The sequence below is a fragment of the Euleptes europaea genome, chromosome 15 (assembly GCF_029931775.1).
Source record: "Euleptes europaea isolate rEulEur1 chromosome 15, rEulEur1.hap1, whole genome shotgun sequence".
NCBI classification, from domain to species: Eukaryota; Metazoa; Chordata; class Lepidosauria; order Squamata; family Sphaerodactylidae; genus Euleptes; species Euleptes europaea.
This window is the reverse complement of record NC_079326.1, coordinates 41,830,183-41,849,803: the sequence shown is the minus strand read 5'-3', so window position 1 is coordinate 41,849,803 and position 19,621 is coordinate 41,830,183. Positions and strand designations below refer to the sequence as shown.

Genomic DNA, 19,621 nt, shown 5'->3' with positions numbered 1-19,621 from the left:
CCTGGAATATGCTAATTTCTCATCATTTTTCTGCACACCTGGAGAGTCTCCCATGAAGGGAGAGGACCATACCTTGCGTGTAAGTGGACCAATATTGCTGCTGTAATAATTGGCACAAGAGCCCATCCTTTTACTATTAAATAATGATCATTCATTTTGCTGCCATGCTGTCTTGAATCACTCAATTGGAACTGACTGTAGTTGTTTTAATTTTGGGGGCTACCCCTACAGCAGGGGTGGGGAACGTCAGGCCCGGGGGTCATTTAAGGCCCGCGAAATCATCTGGTCTGGCCCTTTGTGAGTCCTGGCAGATCTCTAGCTCAGAAGGATCTAAGACTGGCGATCTTCCCCCTCCCGTGGACAGGAATAGTCTCTATTCAAGGCGGATGTGAGTTTGTTTTGCTGAGAAAAGGAAACTTCGTTCCCCCTTGCAGAAGAGTCGTTACCTATGGAGCTGCTAGGACCGCCCATGAAATTGTATTAACCCTTTCCCACCTGGGCCGTGGAGAAACGTATTCCCTCTGTACTACAAGAGGGTTGGGGGCGGAAGTGGAGACAATGGAGGGGTTAAAGGGGGCAGGGTCAGAATGCGCAGGGGGGGTGGTTCTTAGCCAGTGTGTCCTCATTTCATCCCTGCAAGCAGAGGTAGCAGGAGCTGGCTGTAGAATCCGGCCCCGACCATGTGGAGCAGGAGCAACTCCGGTGTGTGGCTGGACAGCTACGCCTGGCTGGTGCAACAGACCATCCTGTGCCACCAGGTGGGCGAGTGCACCACCGGTTGGATGCCTGCCTGCTTGCCCGTGCCAGGGGGTCATCTGGGGCAGCTACCTGCTTGGGGCCTGGTTGGCTAATTTTTAAGTTGATAATTTTGTATGGCCCGCAAATGATGTTATAAATATCCAAATGGCCCTTGGCGGAAAAAAGGTTCCCCACCCCTGCCCTACAAGAATGCAAACTACTCCTACTGCAAGATAAACAGAGTTAACTTCTAAAATGAAAGAATCTAAATAGTTGTGTTGGGTTTTTTGGCAGGATTAGTTTGATCATGTAGCCAACTTACAAACTCTACGAAAGGCAATAACTCTGAAGACACTATAGAATAACCAGCAAGAGTTGCTCAGGACGATAAAAGATGACAATATTAACACAGTCCTTGTACATTTTATTGTTGTTAAATCTTGATACAGTGTTGTTTCAAGGGCACTTTAGAGTGATCATATAGCATGCAGGCTATTATAATGAAAAACTCCAGTAAATTTTGTCTTAAATATCAATGTGTTCGCTGAATTCAACACAGGCAGATACTTTTTAGGGGTTTGGCAGTTTCAAACAAAAGTAGTGCAACAAAGCCCAGCTTTCAAACTCATGGCTAGTCTTCATTAAACAATACAGAAATCAAAGCTCCCATTTCAAAACTTCCACTGTCGTATGACCATTCAGCTCATGAACGACGGCATGAAAATTGCGTCTTTGGCGCGACCCTCGAAGTAGTGCTGCTCTATTCTTCTGCAAAATGATACGAGGTTACTGTAGCTCTTCACTTTTTCAGATAGCTCATCGCTAATCAGCTGGGTGGTCAGGATAGTGAACAGATGTCCAAACACCAAAGCGTCTAACTCGGTTGGCCTAGAAAGGGGGACAAAATACCCTGAAACACACAAACCAACCACCTCATCTGTGGTGGCTTCTTATATTGGCTGTGATCCACTGGGAAAATTTCTACTGTTGGTTTCTGCAACAGGATCCCAACTTCCTTCACCCCCCGCCCTGCTGCCGCAGCCCAAAATGCCATACTAAATGCTGCACCTGGGGAAGATAGAGAACTCCAAAGAACGACATGGAGGAATGGTTGAAGGTCGGGCACAAGAGAAGGGAACTAGGGGGAAGTGCATGCATGGAACTGAATGCACGCACGGAAAATCCTCTACAGAAAAAACTGATTCACACAAATCAATACCTAAACCTGGCTACCACTGAATCCTAGGCACAGCTACCTCCTTCTAAATCAATGGGATTAAGATTGCACTGTCAATTATCCTTAGCTGCCCTGAGCCCTGGAGTAGGCAGGAATATAATTCAAATAAACTAATAAAAATCCAGAAGTTAGAAACTTTTTGGAAACTGATGTAGTGGCAACTCTTCATATCACATGTTTAAAGGTCGCTTTGGTACTTTGTCTTTTGGTCACAGTGGACTTTCCGCATCCACCCCAGCAGATCTACCCTTTCAAGGCTTCCTAGGGCTGCCAGAAGTCCCTGCTGCCACTTTTCAGTCAAAGAGTTAAGGGTCAGGGAAGCACCGAGCCATAAGCTCTGCGATGCGAAGAAAGGATAAGGCCCAGCTCACCCATGAGAGTGGCTCAAAGCAATGGGGCTGAAGTAGGGAGTTGTAGAAGAGGCTCTCCCCATATGTTAGGAAAGGAGTCGAGGGTTCCCCCCTTCCTCTTGATGCACATCAAGGACTGGCCAGTCTCCAATGTAAAATATATAAACAAACTTACTTTTTATTGAAGAAATATAGCTGAGTTCCAAGCCTTTGAGAAAGGGCTTGACAACACTGATCAACATCCTCTAGCACCTAAGGAGCAAGCATACAGAGGGAACAGAACATAGCTTTCACCGGATGGGACTTCAAGGACAAGCTGTCAGACTCAAAATCACATGTGCACTGGAAAGCATGGGAAGGCTGTTGTGTGACTAGTGATCAGCCTTTTTTGCATAGCCATTCACTGATTCAGAAACCCATGAGAAATGCATTCAGAACTGTCTATTTTTCACATGTGCATGTCCACTGCTGGAGAAGGGTTGCAAAGAAGGAGGAGTAGGAGTTGGTTTTTATATGCCGACTTTCTCTACCACTTAAGGAAGAATCAAACCGGCTTACAATCACCTTCCCTTCCTCTCCCCACAACAGACACCCTGTGAGGTAGGTGGGGCCAAGAGAACTGTGACTAGCCCCAGGTCACCCAAGTGGCTTCACATGTAGGAGTGGGAAAACAAATGCAGTTCACCAGATTAGCCTCCGCCGCTCATGTGGAGGAGTGGGGAATCAAACCTGGTTCTCCAGATCAGAGTCCACTGCTCCAAACCACCGCTCTTAACCATTACACCATGCCTCAGTTTAACTTTCTTTGTTCATTTTCTGTAAGATCGCATCACAAACACCATTCCTCATTTAGCTTTCCCTCCTCAAATGCCCCGCCAGCTCCACTTGACTATTTTTTTTGTGCTTGCATGTGCGAAGTTAGCGATAGCGCAAAAAAATAGTCCATTAGTACAAATGACCCAGCAAGCATTCTGTTCCCCAGCGTTGAGATAGCAAGAAGTCTGAACTCGAAAGATGCATTTGTGTACTTTTCTCATTTGGACATTTGGGGTGGAGTCTTGTTAAAGATGACATGTGGAATAGGTACCTTTTAAAAAATTTATTTAATCACGCCTCCATCGCACCAGTGGATGGACATTGGCCGATCTGACCAATCACAGCTTGGCGAGTATTTTTTTAATCTGGTGGCACTTCGCCGACAACTGTGATTCTCCGCTTTGGTTGTAAAATGGCTAACTTGGTTCATTTCACATTAACGAATCCCGCAGAGGAGATGGTGGGGGCTGGTGACGTATTTTTTAAAAAAATACACTACAGTCAATTACAGCGCGACATTTGCCGGGGGAAGGGGGAAGTCATGCATGCGCCAATATGGGTGCCTTTTTCCACTTACAATCTTGCGCTCTATCGCTAATGCACATGCATAAACAAAAACAAAACCAAACAGGGGAGTGGCAAGCCGCATAAACAACAACGACATCTGTAACTACTCTTCCATTTGTTCAGAAACTTTGCATTTTCACTGCTGGAGCATAATCACACTCCAATTACCCCGGGAATTTTTTGAGGAAAAAAGCCCCAGTGCATATAGTTTTGAGAATTCGAATGGAAATACTAAGCATCTAGAGAGCAGCACATCCGATGGAAACAACCCATCCATAAAAGGCTCTTGAAGTTTCACAAGCTAAAGCTTATTTGCTGTAAGTCAATTAGTTCCATTAATTAGGCACCAGGTTTTGTTTTTAAAAAACTAATATAAGATACAAAAACTGTGGATGAACAGCACCTTCTTAGACAAGGTATTCCACACATTCTCTCATAGAGTGGTGAATGCCAACTTCTAAGGTGACATCTGATGTGAAACCTGTGTGCATCAGTAAAACACAAAGGATCTACATCTCTTCTATTGAATCACTGGGATGGATCCAAACTCCCATGAATTGATCAAGTTCATGGAAGTGGATCTTTCCTTAATTCCCCTTCCTCAGCCAGCCAGCCCCCCCTACACACAACAAAGGACTTTTAACAATATGCCCTACTCATTGGGGGCTGCAGCAAGAATGCGCCACTGGCCAAAATCCCCCCTCCCTTACACTCACACAAGCAGAACCAACTCGGTGAATGGGGCAAAAACCCATATGATTGAGAGTGGGGGCAGAAGGTTTGAATGATTATTTCCTTATTGCTTGTGCAGCATGGCATATGGTTCAGGGGGATCCTTTAACTCTTTTTTGGAGGGGTCACAGGGGGCTGTGACAGACACCCACTTCTGTAATTGTGCTCCATTCACACGAGCTTGGATCCAATCCAGTGTTTTGATGCACAAGACTACATCTGAACACACAGGCAAACTAATAACCACATGATTGACAGACACAAGATTTTAATCATGAGCCAATGCTGTTCTCCAGATAACTATCTAAGACCGAATTTAAACAATAAATATATCCTATGGAAAAAGAAAGAAGGACTTACATGAAACCTGTGTATCTATATATATATTTCATTATTATGTGAAATGTTCTGGATTGAGGCATCAATTACCAACCTGATCAAATGACTTGCTACCCCAGCCAATAGCTTTCATCTTCCGTCGGACCTCCCATTGTTTCTGATAAGCCAAAATATGATTCAGAGGCCAAGGATAAGGAGATCCATATCTTGGATGAGTAATCTTTATTTAAGCAAAAGAAAAATGGCTCGTGTTATTTTATGCTTGGGAATAGAGCGGTGTTTTACAAAACGACTAGGGTTGCTATAGCTTTTACGGTCGTGGCAATGTTTTGTAAGCTATTCTGGGCAATTATTCATAACTTTCAGCTTTTTATAAAAAGCATTTAAAATTACATTAAATACATATCCACAGTGAAACCAGTACATCCAGTAATGACAGTGAGCTCCCCCAAAATGTATATGCAAGCAAAATTAAAGCACAAAAAAAAGTATCATTAGTGGTATAAACCTCTATGTTTCATTTATGAGCAGGGACTTGCAATTGTGAGCAAAAGTGTTTTCTCATTAAAATTTAATTAAGATAAATGCTGCAGAATCACTCACCTCCTGGACTGTAGCATCATCACACCACTGAAGATACAGCTAGGAGAAAAAAAAAACAACCCCCACATACTAAAACTTCATATCGTACAAGGTTTACACAGACAGTTCATTCCTTGCAGCTGTGCCTAACAGTAGAACATCTTTTCCCCCCTATCAAACAAGCCATTATTAACAATAATATCTAAAACACAGAAAGGGGCGGGCTTGCTAGTTGTCTGGTGGAACAGGCACCAGATCTCGGTCGACAAAAAACCAAAACTGAGGTTGCAATATGCAAACGAGGAAGCATATTTCTTTCTGAGTCTCATTGTTAATCACAAACTCCCTCCCCTCGTGTTTTATAAGAAAAAAAGCGTATCGGCTTGCGATATTACAAAGAAAATAGCATTCCACTCTCCTGCCCCCATCCCCCCATATCATTTATTTCTCAAGACTGACAAAGTACTAGTGTTTTGCCATACCTCTGCTGTCAACAGCATATTATTGACTAATTCCATGTAGGCTTTCATCTCAGCTTTTTGGACTTCATCCAACCCGTCACTAAGCGAATGGCCCTAAGGCAGAGAAGGGGGGGTTCGGGGTTAAGAAAGGATAGCAAAAACGATCAGTTTGGGCCCCTTTCAACCCCCACCAAAGTCTAGGGCTTTGGATCACCCGGGGAGCTCACTACATCGTAACACAGTAGACGTTATACACAGTTTTGCAGCCCATGAAGGCAATTAAGTTTCACAGAGGAAACAAAATACTGAAATGTAATGTTTCGGCAGCAAAGCAAAAAACGAGGCACCGGCAAGCAGAATTTCCAACGACAGATCTGTTGGCGTTCTTCCTTTTCGGCTGAATAGCCTTTGCAAATAACCAGGACGTCTTTGTAAACAAACAACAGTGAATTGTGATGATGCAAACGTCTTATAAAAATATGCTATTTAATGCACCCGCATCGATTTGAAAGGCTAAATAAAGCAGGAAGAGTCAGCGTGAATGTTGACAACGTGGAATTTTAAGATTTAAACCAAGGGAACCTTTGGGGGAAGCCAAGCAGCGAGCACAGCTCCTGGGTTTGCCAAAACAGCAGGAATCCACAACCAGACATCTTTTAGACAGATGTAGCAGTCAAAGGGATCCTATGAGGGAATTACCCCAAATACCGGGAGTTTGGCTGCCTCACCTTCTCACTGAAGCCCCCTGAGCTGCCCAAGGAGTTTCTTGTGAAAGGGGGGTACAGAGTGGCATCCATTACAATATGAGCAAAAGTGGGGGTCAATAGGGATGGCCAGGTGGGGTAAGGGCATTTGCATATGCAAGATTCTTTTGATCTAAGTCATCACTTATTCCCAATATTTGGACAAAAGATTGATAGACTGACATTATTTATTAGTAGTACATACTTCCTTATTCAGCAAACAATTCCATAATTTGCTAAAAGCTACTGTTTTTGAGCCACTTTAGAATTCTCTACCACTAGTATCGCGACTAAAAAAGAAAGACAAGCAACTGTTGAAGCAAATAAGGAGATAAAAAATCCTCTGAAAGAGGGGCCATATGATAAAATTAGCCAGAAGGTCCCAGAAAAAGAGATAACTGTCTGTCAGCCCATTCCTGACTTCTGAGGACTAGTCCTCAGGAGGCCAGGAAGGGGCTGTGCCAGTGTTCGGGCCCCCTGTGTCGGCCCAGATGCCAGGATGGGCCCAACGCCGGCAGGGCGGTCTGGACGCCGGCAGCGCCACCCCAGGACACTGGCAGGGTCTTCCGCCAGCATCCCACTGGCGTAGAGGCCTGCGCCAGCATTCCAGGGGGGTGTTCCAGGGGGCATCCCAGCATCCCGGGGAGCGTTCACAGGGCGTGCCGGGGGCGGAGCTGCCTGTAGGCAGCCTCCTGTCTCCTTTCGCCCCGGGTACGCCAGTGCGGAGAACAGCAAGGCTGCGCCAGCTTTTTGCTGGTGCAGCCTCACTATTCTCAATGGGGCAAAAAGCTCTATTTTAAAAGAAAAAAGCCTTTTGCAGGCTTTTTTCAAGCTGGCAGTGGCTGTGGAACAGCTTAGGAGGCGCCATGGCGGTTCCTCATCCACGCCGTCTCCGGACGCTGACAGCTCAGGAATGGGCTGTTAGTGTTTGTGTGTGTGTGTGTATAAAGTGCCATCAAGTCGCTGCCAACTTATGGCAACCCAGTAGGGTTTTCAAGGCAAGAGATTAACAGAGGTGGTTTGCCATTGCCTTCCTCTGCATAGCAACCCTGGTGTTCCTTGGTGGTCTCCTATCCAACTACTAGCCAGGACCAACCCTGCTTAGCTTCTAAGCTCTGACGAGATCAGGCTAGCCTGGGCCATCCAGGTTAGGGCAGATAACTGTCTACCAACTGTAAAATAACCCACTGATAACTTTAATTAAGCACTTATCTTCAACCACAGCAAACTGTACAGACATATTTAATGTCATCTGAAAAATATACTCGCAAGCAGCTGAAAGAAGAGTTACTATACTAACAATGCAATTGTAAGCTGGTCTAGTTAGAATCTTGCTGGTCTACTCAGTGGGGCTTACTCTCAGGACAGTGTTTTTAGGATTGTGCTGTAAATCACAGGTACATGTTCCATATGTTTGGGAAGTTCAAATTACAAGAAGTTATGTATCTAAAGAAATATCCTAAAAGGAGGGAACGAACAAAGTCAGAGAGCGCAATCTTCAGAGCATAAGGTCACCTGATTTTTCCAAATGTTTTCCTCTTAGAAGGAGCCCTCACAGAACCCCCAAAATGCCTTCTGAATTTCAGTGAGTTTCAAAGACTCCTGGAAGGGTTCTGCAGGGACTCCTGAAATAGAAACCTTCAGAATAATACAAGTGCATCTTGTGGATGATATATTTATGTCCCTCCAGACTGCAGAGAGAATAAAATGAGAACATTTTAGGTCACTGTTTTAACAGAATAGAATCACACCATGGACCAGGTTATCGCAAGAGATCCTATCCAGAAGGTTAAGGACATGAGACTTATGTCCCTCACAGGTAAGTTAAAAAAAAGAGTTAGGGGCATGAAAAGACGCTGAACTCTTGTGGGCAAAACTTGACATAAAAACTATAGGGATGTGTCTCTCTAAAAACCTATCAGAGGGGCTGGAAGCCTCTTTCTCTTTATTGGTGTGTACTAAATTCCTAAGGGTTCTTAAGTACATTTTCTTTACAAGATAAACTTTTTGAGCCTGTGGAAATCTTTGGAACTGTAATACAGCACGGTGGGCACAGCCACAAAGCGGCTGGCACAAAATGGCTGCCACATGAGGTGGAGCCAGCCACAAAAATGACTGCCGCAGCTCACCTTCAGCCACAGAGGGAAGATCCTTGTGCTGTGGTGGCAGCTGCTGTCCCAGCAATGTTTTTAAAAATCTGCCCAGCTAATTAAATCTCCGGCGGCCAGTCAGAAGCTTTACTGGGCAAAAGCCCCACCTGGCCCCACCCACTTCTAAAACCACTTGGTGGGTGCCAGGAAAGGTGTCAGGGGGTGCCATGGCTCTCACAGGCACCACATCAAAGACTCCTGTTGAAGAAGAAGAGTAGTAAGAAGAAGAGGAGGAGGAGTTGATTTTTATATGCCGACTTTCTCTACCACCTAAGGGAGAATCAAACTGGCTCACAATCACCTTCCCCTACCCACAACAGACACCCTGTGAGGTAGGTGTAGCTGAGAGAACTGTGACTAGCCCAAGGGCCCCCAGCTAGCCTTATGTGTAGGAGTGGGTAAACTAATCCTGTTCACCAGATTAGTGTCCACCGCACATGTGGAGGAGTGGGGAATCAACCCAGTTCTCCAGATTAGAGTCCACCACTCCACCACGCTGGCTGTTATCATGCAAACTAAAGGACGCTATCCCATCTCCCACAGCTCCGACTCTACTTCATTAAGCCACCAAAACAATTCCATAAATACAACTTAAATCAGTGCAGCTGCTAAATATTTACTGAACTTACTAACCAATATAGTATGGGCTCCTTACCTTTGCTTTTACAAACTGGACAATGGGACCAAGTTCAGAAACTACTTGACTTCCTACATGAATAAAGGGCACTTTCCCTGCAAAAGAGGGGTGGGGGGAGAAAGAGAGAATTTTTTTTAAGACTTCTTACCTAATCAGAGCACCATTTCAACTCGCTGAGTTAATTGTCAATGGGATGTTAGCCATTATTCCACTGAAATCACTGGGAGTGCAAGAGTAGCAACCGCAAACGTTTGCACCAGCACATCTGCCTTCAGCACTGGTAGGGAAAAAATGGTTTGCAGCTTTTGCTCCAGGTGACTGCGGTGGATCCATCCCAAGCACTAAGCCCATGATGTTTTTTTAAAAAAACATACACAAAACCCTACCCTTGCTTACCTTTTAATTGTACATGTTCATTACCCTAGTAACCTGCCTTGAGTCTGGTTTTGGAGAAAGGTGGGCTTTAAAAATACACTAAAATACATATCTTCATGGTCCAGAGCTCCACTCTGAGTCACTGCATAGGTTCACAAAGTCACAGTAAACCAAGGAATGGCACGTCTTCACAATAATGTGAACTACAAAAGGGATAATAATGTGAACTGCAATAGACTAGGGCCTTTTGAGGTCCAGACATTAAAAAAGGTATAGGTCCCCTGTGCAAGCACCAGGTCATTCCTGACCCATGGGGTGATGTCACATCCCGACGTTTACTAGGCAGACTTTGTTTTACGGGGTGGTTTGCCAGTGCCTTCCCCAGTCATCTTCCCTTTACCCCCAGCAAGCTGGGTACTCATTTTACCAACCTCAGAATGATGGGAGGCTGAGTCAACCTTGAGCCGGCTACCTGAAACCGACTCCAGTTGGGATCAAACTCAGGTCGTGAGCAGAGCTTGGACTGCAGTACTGCAGCTTACCACTCTGCGCCACGGAGCTCCAGACCTTACAATGGTTTTAATCGATCAAGACTACATAGTGTCTATACAGAAGTTAGGAATGATCTTTTGGTTTTTCTGAGAGAGGAGTCAACATTTCAGTGCTCCCCAAATTGCTATTAATTGGCCAACATATAGTTTATGAAAAGCAAGAGTCCTACATCAAGGCATGCCATCAAAACCCCAAAATCATGGAACATCTATTTAAGGTTACGCTGTTTCAGTGAGTCAAGTCCCTCCATAATAGACAGTACATTTTAGCCTTCGTGGTTCTTCTGCTATTCAACACCACCTAGAAAGGACCAATTTAGACTGTGTAAGTAGCCGTTAGTATCCTGCAATGAGACAGGATTTACATACTGTGAGAGGGAAGGGGAGATCACTTCCTCTTCTTAGGGCATTTTGTGCTCCTGGCTGCATAAAACAGCTTCAACGCTGCCCTCTGGACATGCCCCTTAGGAAGGCCAGAAGCAATGCCCAGGCAATGAGCACATCCAGGCAATGGGCAGCAATCAACTTTAATCCACAATGGGGGCCAAACTAAACACGACAGAAGCAGCACTTCTGTCTGAGTGAACACCAAACTGACCCAGTCAGACTTGGGGCCAATTTGCATGAGACTTTTTAAACATCAGGTCCAGGTGCCCGGGACCAGACTTGCTTTCCCTCACAGTCACACAGCAACTCTAGGGAATGTTAATTTAAAACTCAGTGGGGGCCTGATCTGTCTTTGGACCATGGTACGAGGGGGAGGAAGGTTCCTGCCTGCCCCTGGTAACTTTTTCTGAGCCGAAACTGCCCCAGAGGGGAGTTAATTTTGCCTCTTTGGAGTTGCATGCAGTATTTCAAGCGAGCGCAGCTGCAAAAAGGTGGAATTAGCTCTCTTCATGGCCGTATCAGTTCGGGGAAATTACTTGGGGGGGGGGAGAAGGCAGCAGCTCCTTCTCCCCCCCCCCACGCCACAATTCTAAGCTGAATCGGACCCCTGCAGAGTTTCAAATGGACCTTCCCCACAGCTGTTCCCCACAGTGTGTTGGGTTCAGAGAATCCAGACCTGACTCATTAAAAAATGTCTTGTGTAGTTTGGCCCTCAAATATAAAAACAGCACTCCTTCCTCTGCCCAAGAATCAAGACTTCCTCTCCTCCTGCCTTCTGTGCAATTGGCGCGGTTCTGCACAATAACGCTGCATTTAACACAATATCAATAAGTGTGGCTCTTACCAGACGGAGACATGTACTCAGCGTTTGCCCTGTAAACTACCTCGACTGGCAGACTGCACATTTGCAAAAAAGCCTGAAAATAAAGAAGAGCAGATAAAAAGTTACAATTACTATCTGAAGGCACAAAATAAATATTACGAAAAGGGGAAAAACTGTGCAGATTTTTAAGCCTCAGGCCAAATTACAATAGGGTTGTTTAAAAAAAAAACTATTTGTCAGAACTAAACAGCACCAAGGTGTTCGGAGATATATAGTTCCTACATTGTGCTTATTAAGAACTCCATTTTCACCATCTTAGACGCTGCAGCAGCATATAATTAGCTATCAAAATGGAATTATGTCAGCCCAAATGTATATATTGGTCTATAACTTTTATTTGCTTACTTTTGCCTAAGCAAGATTACTCCCCCCTCCCTCTCTCTCTCTTTCTCTCTCTCTCTCAACTACTGAAAAAAGATGATCTCATACCACATTTACTCCTGCATGCTGGATTTCATCTTAGTTGAACATTTCTCAGCTTTCTGGTTTTGGACAGAGCAATGATTGCCTTACAGTTTTCAAACCAAATGAATGAGAATACAATCAATTCACACATCTCTTAGCTATAGTAAAGAGTTGAAAGCCATTTGCACACGAGTCTCACTTATTTGCCAATCTCCATGCACACAAACCAATTGCAACCCAGGTTATACCTGAAGCCTTACCAAGTATTGTGGAATATGTTCTCTTTGCTGTTCTGGTGCACTTTCCATAACTCTGAGTGTTACAAATGAGTGGTATACCTACAGCATAGGAAGCTGCTATGTTCATGTACCCCTCTCATTCAGCTGACCTGACTCCGAAGGCTAAATCTAAACTCTCTTACGAACACAAGAACCCTGCTGAATCAGATCAGAAGTCCATCTATTCCAGCATCCTGTTTCACCCAGTGAGCAAACAGTTGCCCTGGGGGGGCCAACGAACAGGACATAGAGGCCAAGTCCTCCTTCAGATGTTGCCTCCCAGCACTGGTATTGAGAGGTTTACCTACCTCTTTAGTAACCATGTAAAGGGGTAGTTTAGTAACCACCCCTATAGTCACCATGTTCGTTAGGCACTGATGGACCTATCCCTCCATTAATCTGTTTATTTCCCTCTTAATGGACTTGAACCCTAGATTCTTAGACTGTGGACTGGGATCCCCAAAATGCAAGACATGTGCAAGAGGAGTAGACAGTCCTGGAATCCAGAACCAATCGGCTACTGTTGTTACTGGGGGGATCCTCTCTCTAAGCCCCTGAATGCTTTGTAAGTAGCATCAGGAGAAAGAAGAAAAGTTAAATTGTGGAACTCCCTGCCCCAGGATGCAGTGATGGCTGCCAACATGGAAGGCTTTAAGAGGGTAGTGGACATGTTCATGGAGGAGAGGGCTATTCATGGCTACTAGTCAAAATGGATACTAGTTATGATGCATACCTATTCTCTCCAGGATCAGAGGAGCGTGTCTATTATATTAGGTGCTGTGGAACACAGGCAGGATAATGCTGCTGCAGTCGTCATGTTTGTGGGCTTCCTAAAGGCCCCTGGTTGGCCACTGTGTGAACAGACTGCTGGACTTGATGGACCTTGGTCTAATACAACATGGTCTTTCTTATGTTATAAGTGTCTCAGATCCTGTCCTTTGGTAAAGGCCTAGGGAAGTTAAGGAGGGCTCTGTTGCCATGACAGTGGAGGGGACCAATGAGAATGCTAGGAGCACTCCTCATAAAATATTCCATTGCCATAGTCTACAGGTTGTCCAACACAATCATAATGCACACTATCCTCTGCAAGAATCCCCCCAAATACTCGCATTAAGCACATGATTGGGAAGTGTTGGGAGCAGAGGAGTTCCTGAAAGGGCAGTAAGGGTAGAAACTGAAGACACAATAGAAAATATGTTGAGAAAGAGACACCGATTTAAACAGAGCTTCTTAGGTAGCCACACATATTCATCTTTCAAGTAAATCCAAATGGTTTCATGCAACGAATAATATTTTAAACACAGCTTTAAACATACCATTGTAAAAACACATGGAATAAAAAGGGGGTGTTGTGGGATTTTTATCCTTGATAAAAACAAAGGGCAACCGATAATGACAACTGAAGAATTATTCTCTAACTGCCGAAAAAGCACGTTTGAAAATTATGAAGTATAAACAAGCATACGAAATATTTGTGTTTTTTCGTATCAAGCAGAGGCAGACCCAGTAAATTGAAAAAGTCTGTCTGAAATTACAAATGAAAACTGTTCAGCATCATTCCTAGAGTGACAGATTATATTCCTAATTCAGTTATGGTAATACCCACATTTGTAGTTTAACATAAATTAACAGTTTAATTGTATTTGTGACTACTTTAAACAAAGTAACAAATTCCTTTGTACCTGCAAATGTAATTTATAGCAAAGCCAGGTTCATTTTCAAAAACAATCTGTTTCCACTGCTCCGGAATGCTGCTGTAATGGTATAATGTAATTCCTGCTACAGAATGTGGGAAGGAGTAGAGTCAGTGGTAGCATGGAGGAGGTTTTGAAGATAAATGAAGATGCTATTCATTCAGGGGTAATTTCATCTTAGAACCATATGAAAGATGTTTCACTCAGACACAGTAGAGGCCCGGCTTGGGATTTCAGTCTATTTTCAGCTACCATGTAATGTTGTTAAATCGATTATGTTGATACTGTATTTCTAATCATGAAGAATTCCAGCCATTATTCTGCTTAAAGAATGAATTGTCAGACTTTCATTATAGCGTTCAGTCGCTCTCCACTTTAGAGCAATAAGCACAGTATCCTCCGTTCAAAAAAAAAATTATAAATTCGCATTATAAGAGCCACAAATCAGTAACATCTGGATAGTCGACAGCGAATCTTCTTTTTTTTAAGTGGTTCTATTAAAACTGCTAACGAAAAGCAAACTGGTGACCTTACAATGCATCATGAGAATTCCTCATACACAGCATTATCTTCCCAGCAGCATTGCTCTTTCTGAGAAAAAGTTAATTTTTCCTTCTTTACTGGGTAAGGTGAGTTTATTTTGGAGAAATGTGTGGAATATTTTACAGAGGAAAAGTTTATCAATATGCTATAGGATATACATAGGCACAGACACTATGTTTTTGCAAAAAAATATTTCCCAAATTCTTTCCCAAATTTTCCCAAAATTGTGACACATCATATCCTTTCTTTAAATTTGTCAGTTTAATTAGGAGAAAGATTTCCCTCGATTTCAGAATCCACTCGTCAACTGTAGGATTTAGGTCTCATTTCCAACGTCTTGCAAATACTAGTCTAGCGGCTGTCCACAGATGTGCAATTAAATTCCATTTGTCTTTTAGAAAAACAGCTGTGTAGCTTAGTAGCATGACCTCGGCTGAAAAGGAGAAATCCATGTAACTATCCAGGGATAGTTACATAGGGATTATATTTGCGATTATATTTGGGATGCATAGTGAACTCCTATGAAATTAACCTTTGATACCTTGTGAAAGGATTTTTTCTTCCACCTTTCAGAGTTATGACTAAAAACAGTCAATGATTAACACCTCCTTTTCTGAACTATGTACCAGTATGAGCAGCCATTGTGTTTCCACCATGCTGGGGGTCATTTAAACCCTAATGCTTCGGATACTGAAGATTTTCTACTTAATGGGAAATAGGCAAACACCCCAAAATAAAGTGAACCAGGGGCAGGAGCATTCAAAATTTAACACACACATATACAGGAAGTAGGAATCAAACACCATATAACAAATCAATCTTCTTGTTGCAGCACAGGGGTCTCCATCCTTTTCAAGCTTGTGAGCGCCTTTGGAATTCTGACACAGTGTGGTGGGCTCAGCCACAAAGTGGCTGTTGCAAAATGACTGCCCCAGGAGGTGGAGCCAGTCACACAATGGCTTGTGCAGCTTATCTTCAGTCACGCAGTGAAGATCTTCATGCTATGATAGCAACCCTTGCTGAAGCAACGTCTTTTTTTTTAAATCTGAACAGCCAATCAAACCTTCAGTGGCCAATTAGAAGCCTTCCTGGACAAAGGCCCACCCAGCCCTGCCCACTTTCTAAAAAAACTTGACAGGCCCCAGGAAAGGTGTTGGAGAGCACCATGAACCTCCATTGTAGCAGAGTTCATGGAGCAAGAAGTGACATGGGTTAAGGGGGGGAGGGCGTTACGTATTTTTAAAGTCCCTTCGGGATCATAACTTATTCCAAACGTGCAGAAGGGTTAAGAAGAATGCCATTAATATGTTTTGGTCTTATTGTCTTCACTATGTTGGGTGATACAGAGGTCTACAGAGAGCTACAGATGAACACATCTTCTATATTCCTATATTTCTATATTAGTGACAGCAAAAGTCAAGTCATGAGCAATTCTGGCTTTTTACAAAATAGAGAATAAGACATGTACTTTTGGCAATAAGGAACGAATGAATTCAATGAACATTATAACTGTACAACAGTGGTTCCCAAAGTGGGCAGAACTACCCCCTGGTGGCCGGTGGGATTACCTAGGGGGGCACTAAGAGAAAAAGGAGCAGTAGGGGGTGCTAGAGATGGGCCTCTTTAAAAGTGTTGTTGGATAGGGTAGGGGGCGCTGGGGTTGAGTCTGTGGAACCAAGGTGGCCCGAAAGGTTTGGGAACCACACCTGTACAATATTTTAATTGAAAACTGTACGCCTCATGGAAAGCACAGTAATTTCAATTGACATATTTCTAAAATAGTATATTCATTGTTGAACTACCATTTTACTTGAATCTATTCTTCTTGAAAGAATAAAGTTTTTGTTTGTGTCAAGAATTCACATTACAAAAATCAAATGTTCGCTGATTCCAACAGCATCATGTAGCATGGCAGGTACTGAATGAACAAATAATTGTCACAGTAATTGAGGCTGCAATCCTAAAGGTTGAGGAATAAGCACCACAGAATAACATGGAACTTGCTTCTGAGAAAAACTGCTCAAAAATGCTCCCTTCATTACTCATTAGGGAAAAACTGTAGTCAGCTGGCATTATTGTCATATGTCCACATGTTGCAAATATAGTACAGAAGAACAGGAAACTTTACAATTCAGGGCAAAGGATCTCACACACTTTCAAGATCGTGCCAAGAACTTGAGGAACTAGCTCTTTGATGACTATTTTTTTAAAACAATTTTAAGAGGCAGTAATGGCCTGCATGCTGAACTATATGATTTTCTAAATTTGCTTGCTACGTGGCGGTATGTTTGGAAGAGCATTTTAATAGGTTTAATTGCATGGGCCAAAGAAAAGCCCATCAGCTCCAATCATCAATATTAATGGATATCGAACAGCTCCTCTTCATGCTGAAGCTTTAGTGGCTCAGGTTTAGACTTGCTATGATTATTATTTTTTTAAATTACATTTAATATTCACACATACAAAAACCAAACACAGAGGCCCGGTAGAGGTAGCACTTGAAAAGCACTGGCTTTCTGCTGGTCTACTGGGGATATCGTCAGAGGAAGAAGAAATACTCAGCAGAGAAGGAGGACCTTAAGCACTTACGGCTCTCGACCCAAGCACAGGAAAACAGGGAGCAGCTCAGAGAGAGTCTCTCCAAGCCCTGCTCTCTCAAGGGGCCTCGGAACATTATAAGAGCATAGCCCACCTATATGCACAATCACATGGGTGTATCTCAAGCACCTATCTAGGACTCTTCCACCACATGCAGGAGGTGATGATTGGCTGCATTTCATGCACAATAGTTTACAGATGTACACAGCCATTTCATGGCCTTCAGTCCTAATCTATTCGGGAATATACTATTAAAAAGGCACAATTTCCCCACTTTTCTCCTTTCCTGCAACTCTTTTCAACTCCCAGAATTATCACTCCTGTAATTGCCAGGTCCATGCAAAGCAGAAGTTACTATCCTTTCCCGGGTCACAGATTTCTCTGAGAATCTGATGATTTCCCTCCCCAGAAAAATGAACATAAACACAAAAATTTTGTATAGAATATATTTTAATTAATGGCCATGGCCTACAAAAAAATTTGAACTAAATCCAAATAAAAATAAAATGCAAACTTTAAATCTGCTCAAAAGTAAATTTCAATGAGGGTCAGTGGGTTGAAATAAGGAGGCGCAAGGGGATCAAAGTGGCCCCTTTTCAGCCAAGAACAAGATCAGCCAACCACAACCTTCGGAGAAGAGTGGAAAGAGAAGAGTTGGTTTTGTACTCAATTTTCTTCTACCTTAAGGGGTCTCAAAGTGGCTTACAATCAGAACCCCACAACAGGCGCCTTGTGAAGTAGGTGCAGCTGAGAGCGTTCTGAGAGAACCGTGACTGGCCCAAGGTCACCCAGCAAGCTTCATTTGGAGGAGTGGGGAATCAAACCCGGTTCTCCAGATCAGACTCCACTGCTCTTAACCACTACACCATGCTGGCACTGCCTTGTGCTTTTAATTTATGCCTCTGTTGCATGTATGTATTATTATGTGTTTTTATAGAGATTTGTTTTTGGTTGTTAGCCACCCTGGGGACTCTGATAGGGCTGAAAAATGGGATATAAATCTTTTAAATAAAAACTGGTCAGGAACCCACAAGGGGGAAGAACCCACACACAAGCTACCCATACAAATGTGGCACAAAGCATTAATGGCCTGGACTACATGTTCAAAGGACCACGAAATTCCAGAACTGTAACAAAGGGTATCAATATTATTTTGACAGCACAATTCTTGCATTTGCTTGCTTTGCCAAGCTAAGCAAGATCACTGTCCCAAACAACTAACAACTTAACATTTGACTGTGAAGAGCAAACAGTAAGAGGAGAGTGATGGGTGACATAATTAAACCTTGTTTTATTTGAGGATGAAGACTGGCAGGGTGAAGCGACAAAGCTTACGAGACCTTTACAACTTTTCAGAATGAGAATACTATGGTTCAATTATTTACATATGTACGACTACTATATTAGAATCATAGAATAATAGAGTTGGAAAGGACCACCAAGGTCATCTACTCCAACTCCGAGCAATGCAGGAAATTCACAACTATTTGCCCCACCACACCCCCTGCTCCATGCCCAGAAGATGGCAAAAACACCTCCAGGATCCTTGGCGAATCTGGCCTGGAGGAAAATTGCTTCCTGACCCCAAAGTGGCAATCAGCATTTCCCTGAGCATGTAAGAAAAGACCATAAGAGCCCAGACTGAAACCATGGTTTAATTCAACTAAGTATGGTTAGTGTGGTGGGATCCAGGCCGCTCCACTAACTATGGTTAGTTATGGACCACCATACCAGGATCTAAAGCTGATTTCTTAATTACAGTCTTAACTATGGTTTCATGTGACTCATGAACAAAGAGTGAAAGAGCAGGACTACTCAGAAGCCTACTGAAATCTACTCAGTGATGTTTCTGGAAAGGTAGCACAGTGGGCCATATTGAGATGATCATAGTTTTACATTGTGTCTGCACCAACCCAATGGGATGTGTACACGGTTTCAAGAAATAATCACATCGCAGCCTTTAACAAAGAGAGTACAAGAGAACCCTGTTATGAAAAATACACTGAGGAATTAAAGTTCTGTATATTCTAGGCATCTTTATACTATCCAACCACTACTATAATAAAGAAACAGACAACAATTAGAGCAACACTATGGAGCAGAGAAGTATCTTCATCAGAAGGCTGATAGAACTGCTGTTTTATTAGGTAATGGATAAAAAGAACTAGTAAAGTAACTTTACACACTGGAGCAATGTACTGTTTACAGAATAATCACAAATCTTTAAAGAAAATACATATATTCCTTATTACAGATTCCTATAAACTGATACCATTCCCTTACATCAAAGAAAATTGTTCCATAAAGTTTAAAATCAGATATCTGTTGAAGTCATTTTTATAGTCATGGCTACTATCAGCTGTCAGACCAAAGAATATTGAAGAAAAAGAAGATTTTTAATACACGAGGGTTAATTTATCATCAAAGTGACACGAGTGGAACAACAGAACTAAAACAATAAAGCAAAATATTGCTTTGAAATAAACTTCCCTACAAATTGTTACTATTATGAATATTATTAAAGACTTCTGTAATCACAGCAGATATTAATATTA

At 42.9% G+C, this 19,621-nt stretch overlaps 1 protein-coding gene across 1 annotated transcript in view; it reads right to left on the bottom strand.

Moving 5' to 3' along the window:
* Positions 1-1,436: 1,436 nt before the first annotated feature.
* Positions 1,437-19,621, bottom strand: part of MTX2 (metaxin 2) — a 44,443-nt gene continuing 26,258 nt past the window's right edge. The window contains exons 4-10 of the mRNA XM_056861297.1: positions 11,510-11,582; positions 9,371-9,447; positions 5,844-5,936; positions 5,383-5,421; positions 4,874-4,999; positions 2,501-2,577; positions 1,437-1,626 (exon numbers count right to left, since the gene is read on the bottom strand). Of these exons, the coding sequence (XP_056717275.1) occupies positions 1,437-1,626; positions 2,501-2,577; positions 4,874-4,999; positions 5,383-5,421; positions 5,844-5,936; positions 9,371-9,447; positions 11,510-11,582 (675 nt within the window). The remainder of the gene's footprint in view (positions 1,627-2,500; positions 2,578-4,873; positions 5,000-5,382; positions 5,422-5,843; positions 5,937-9,370; positions 9,448-11,509; positions 11,583-19,621) is intronic.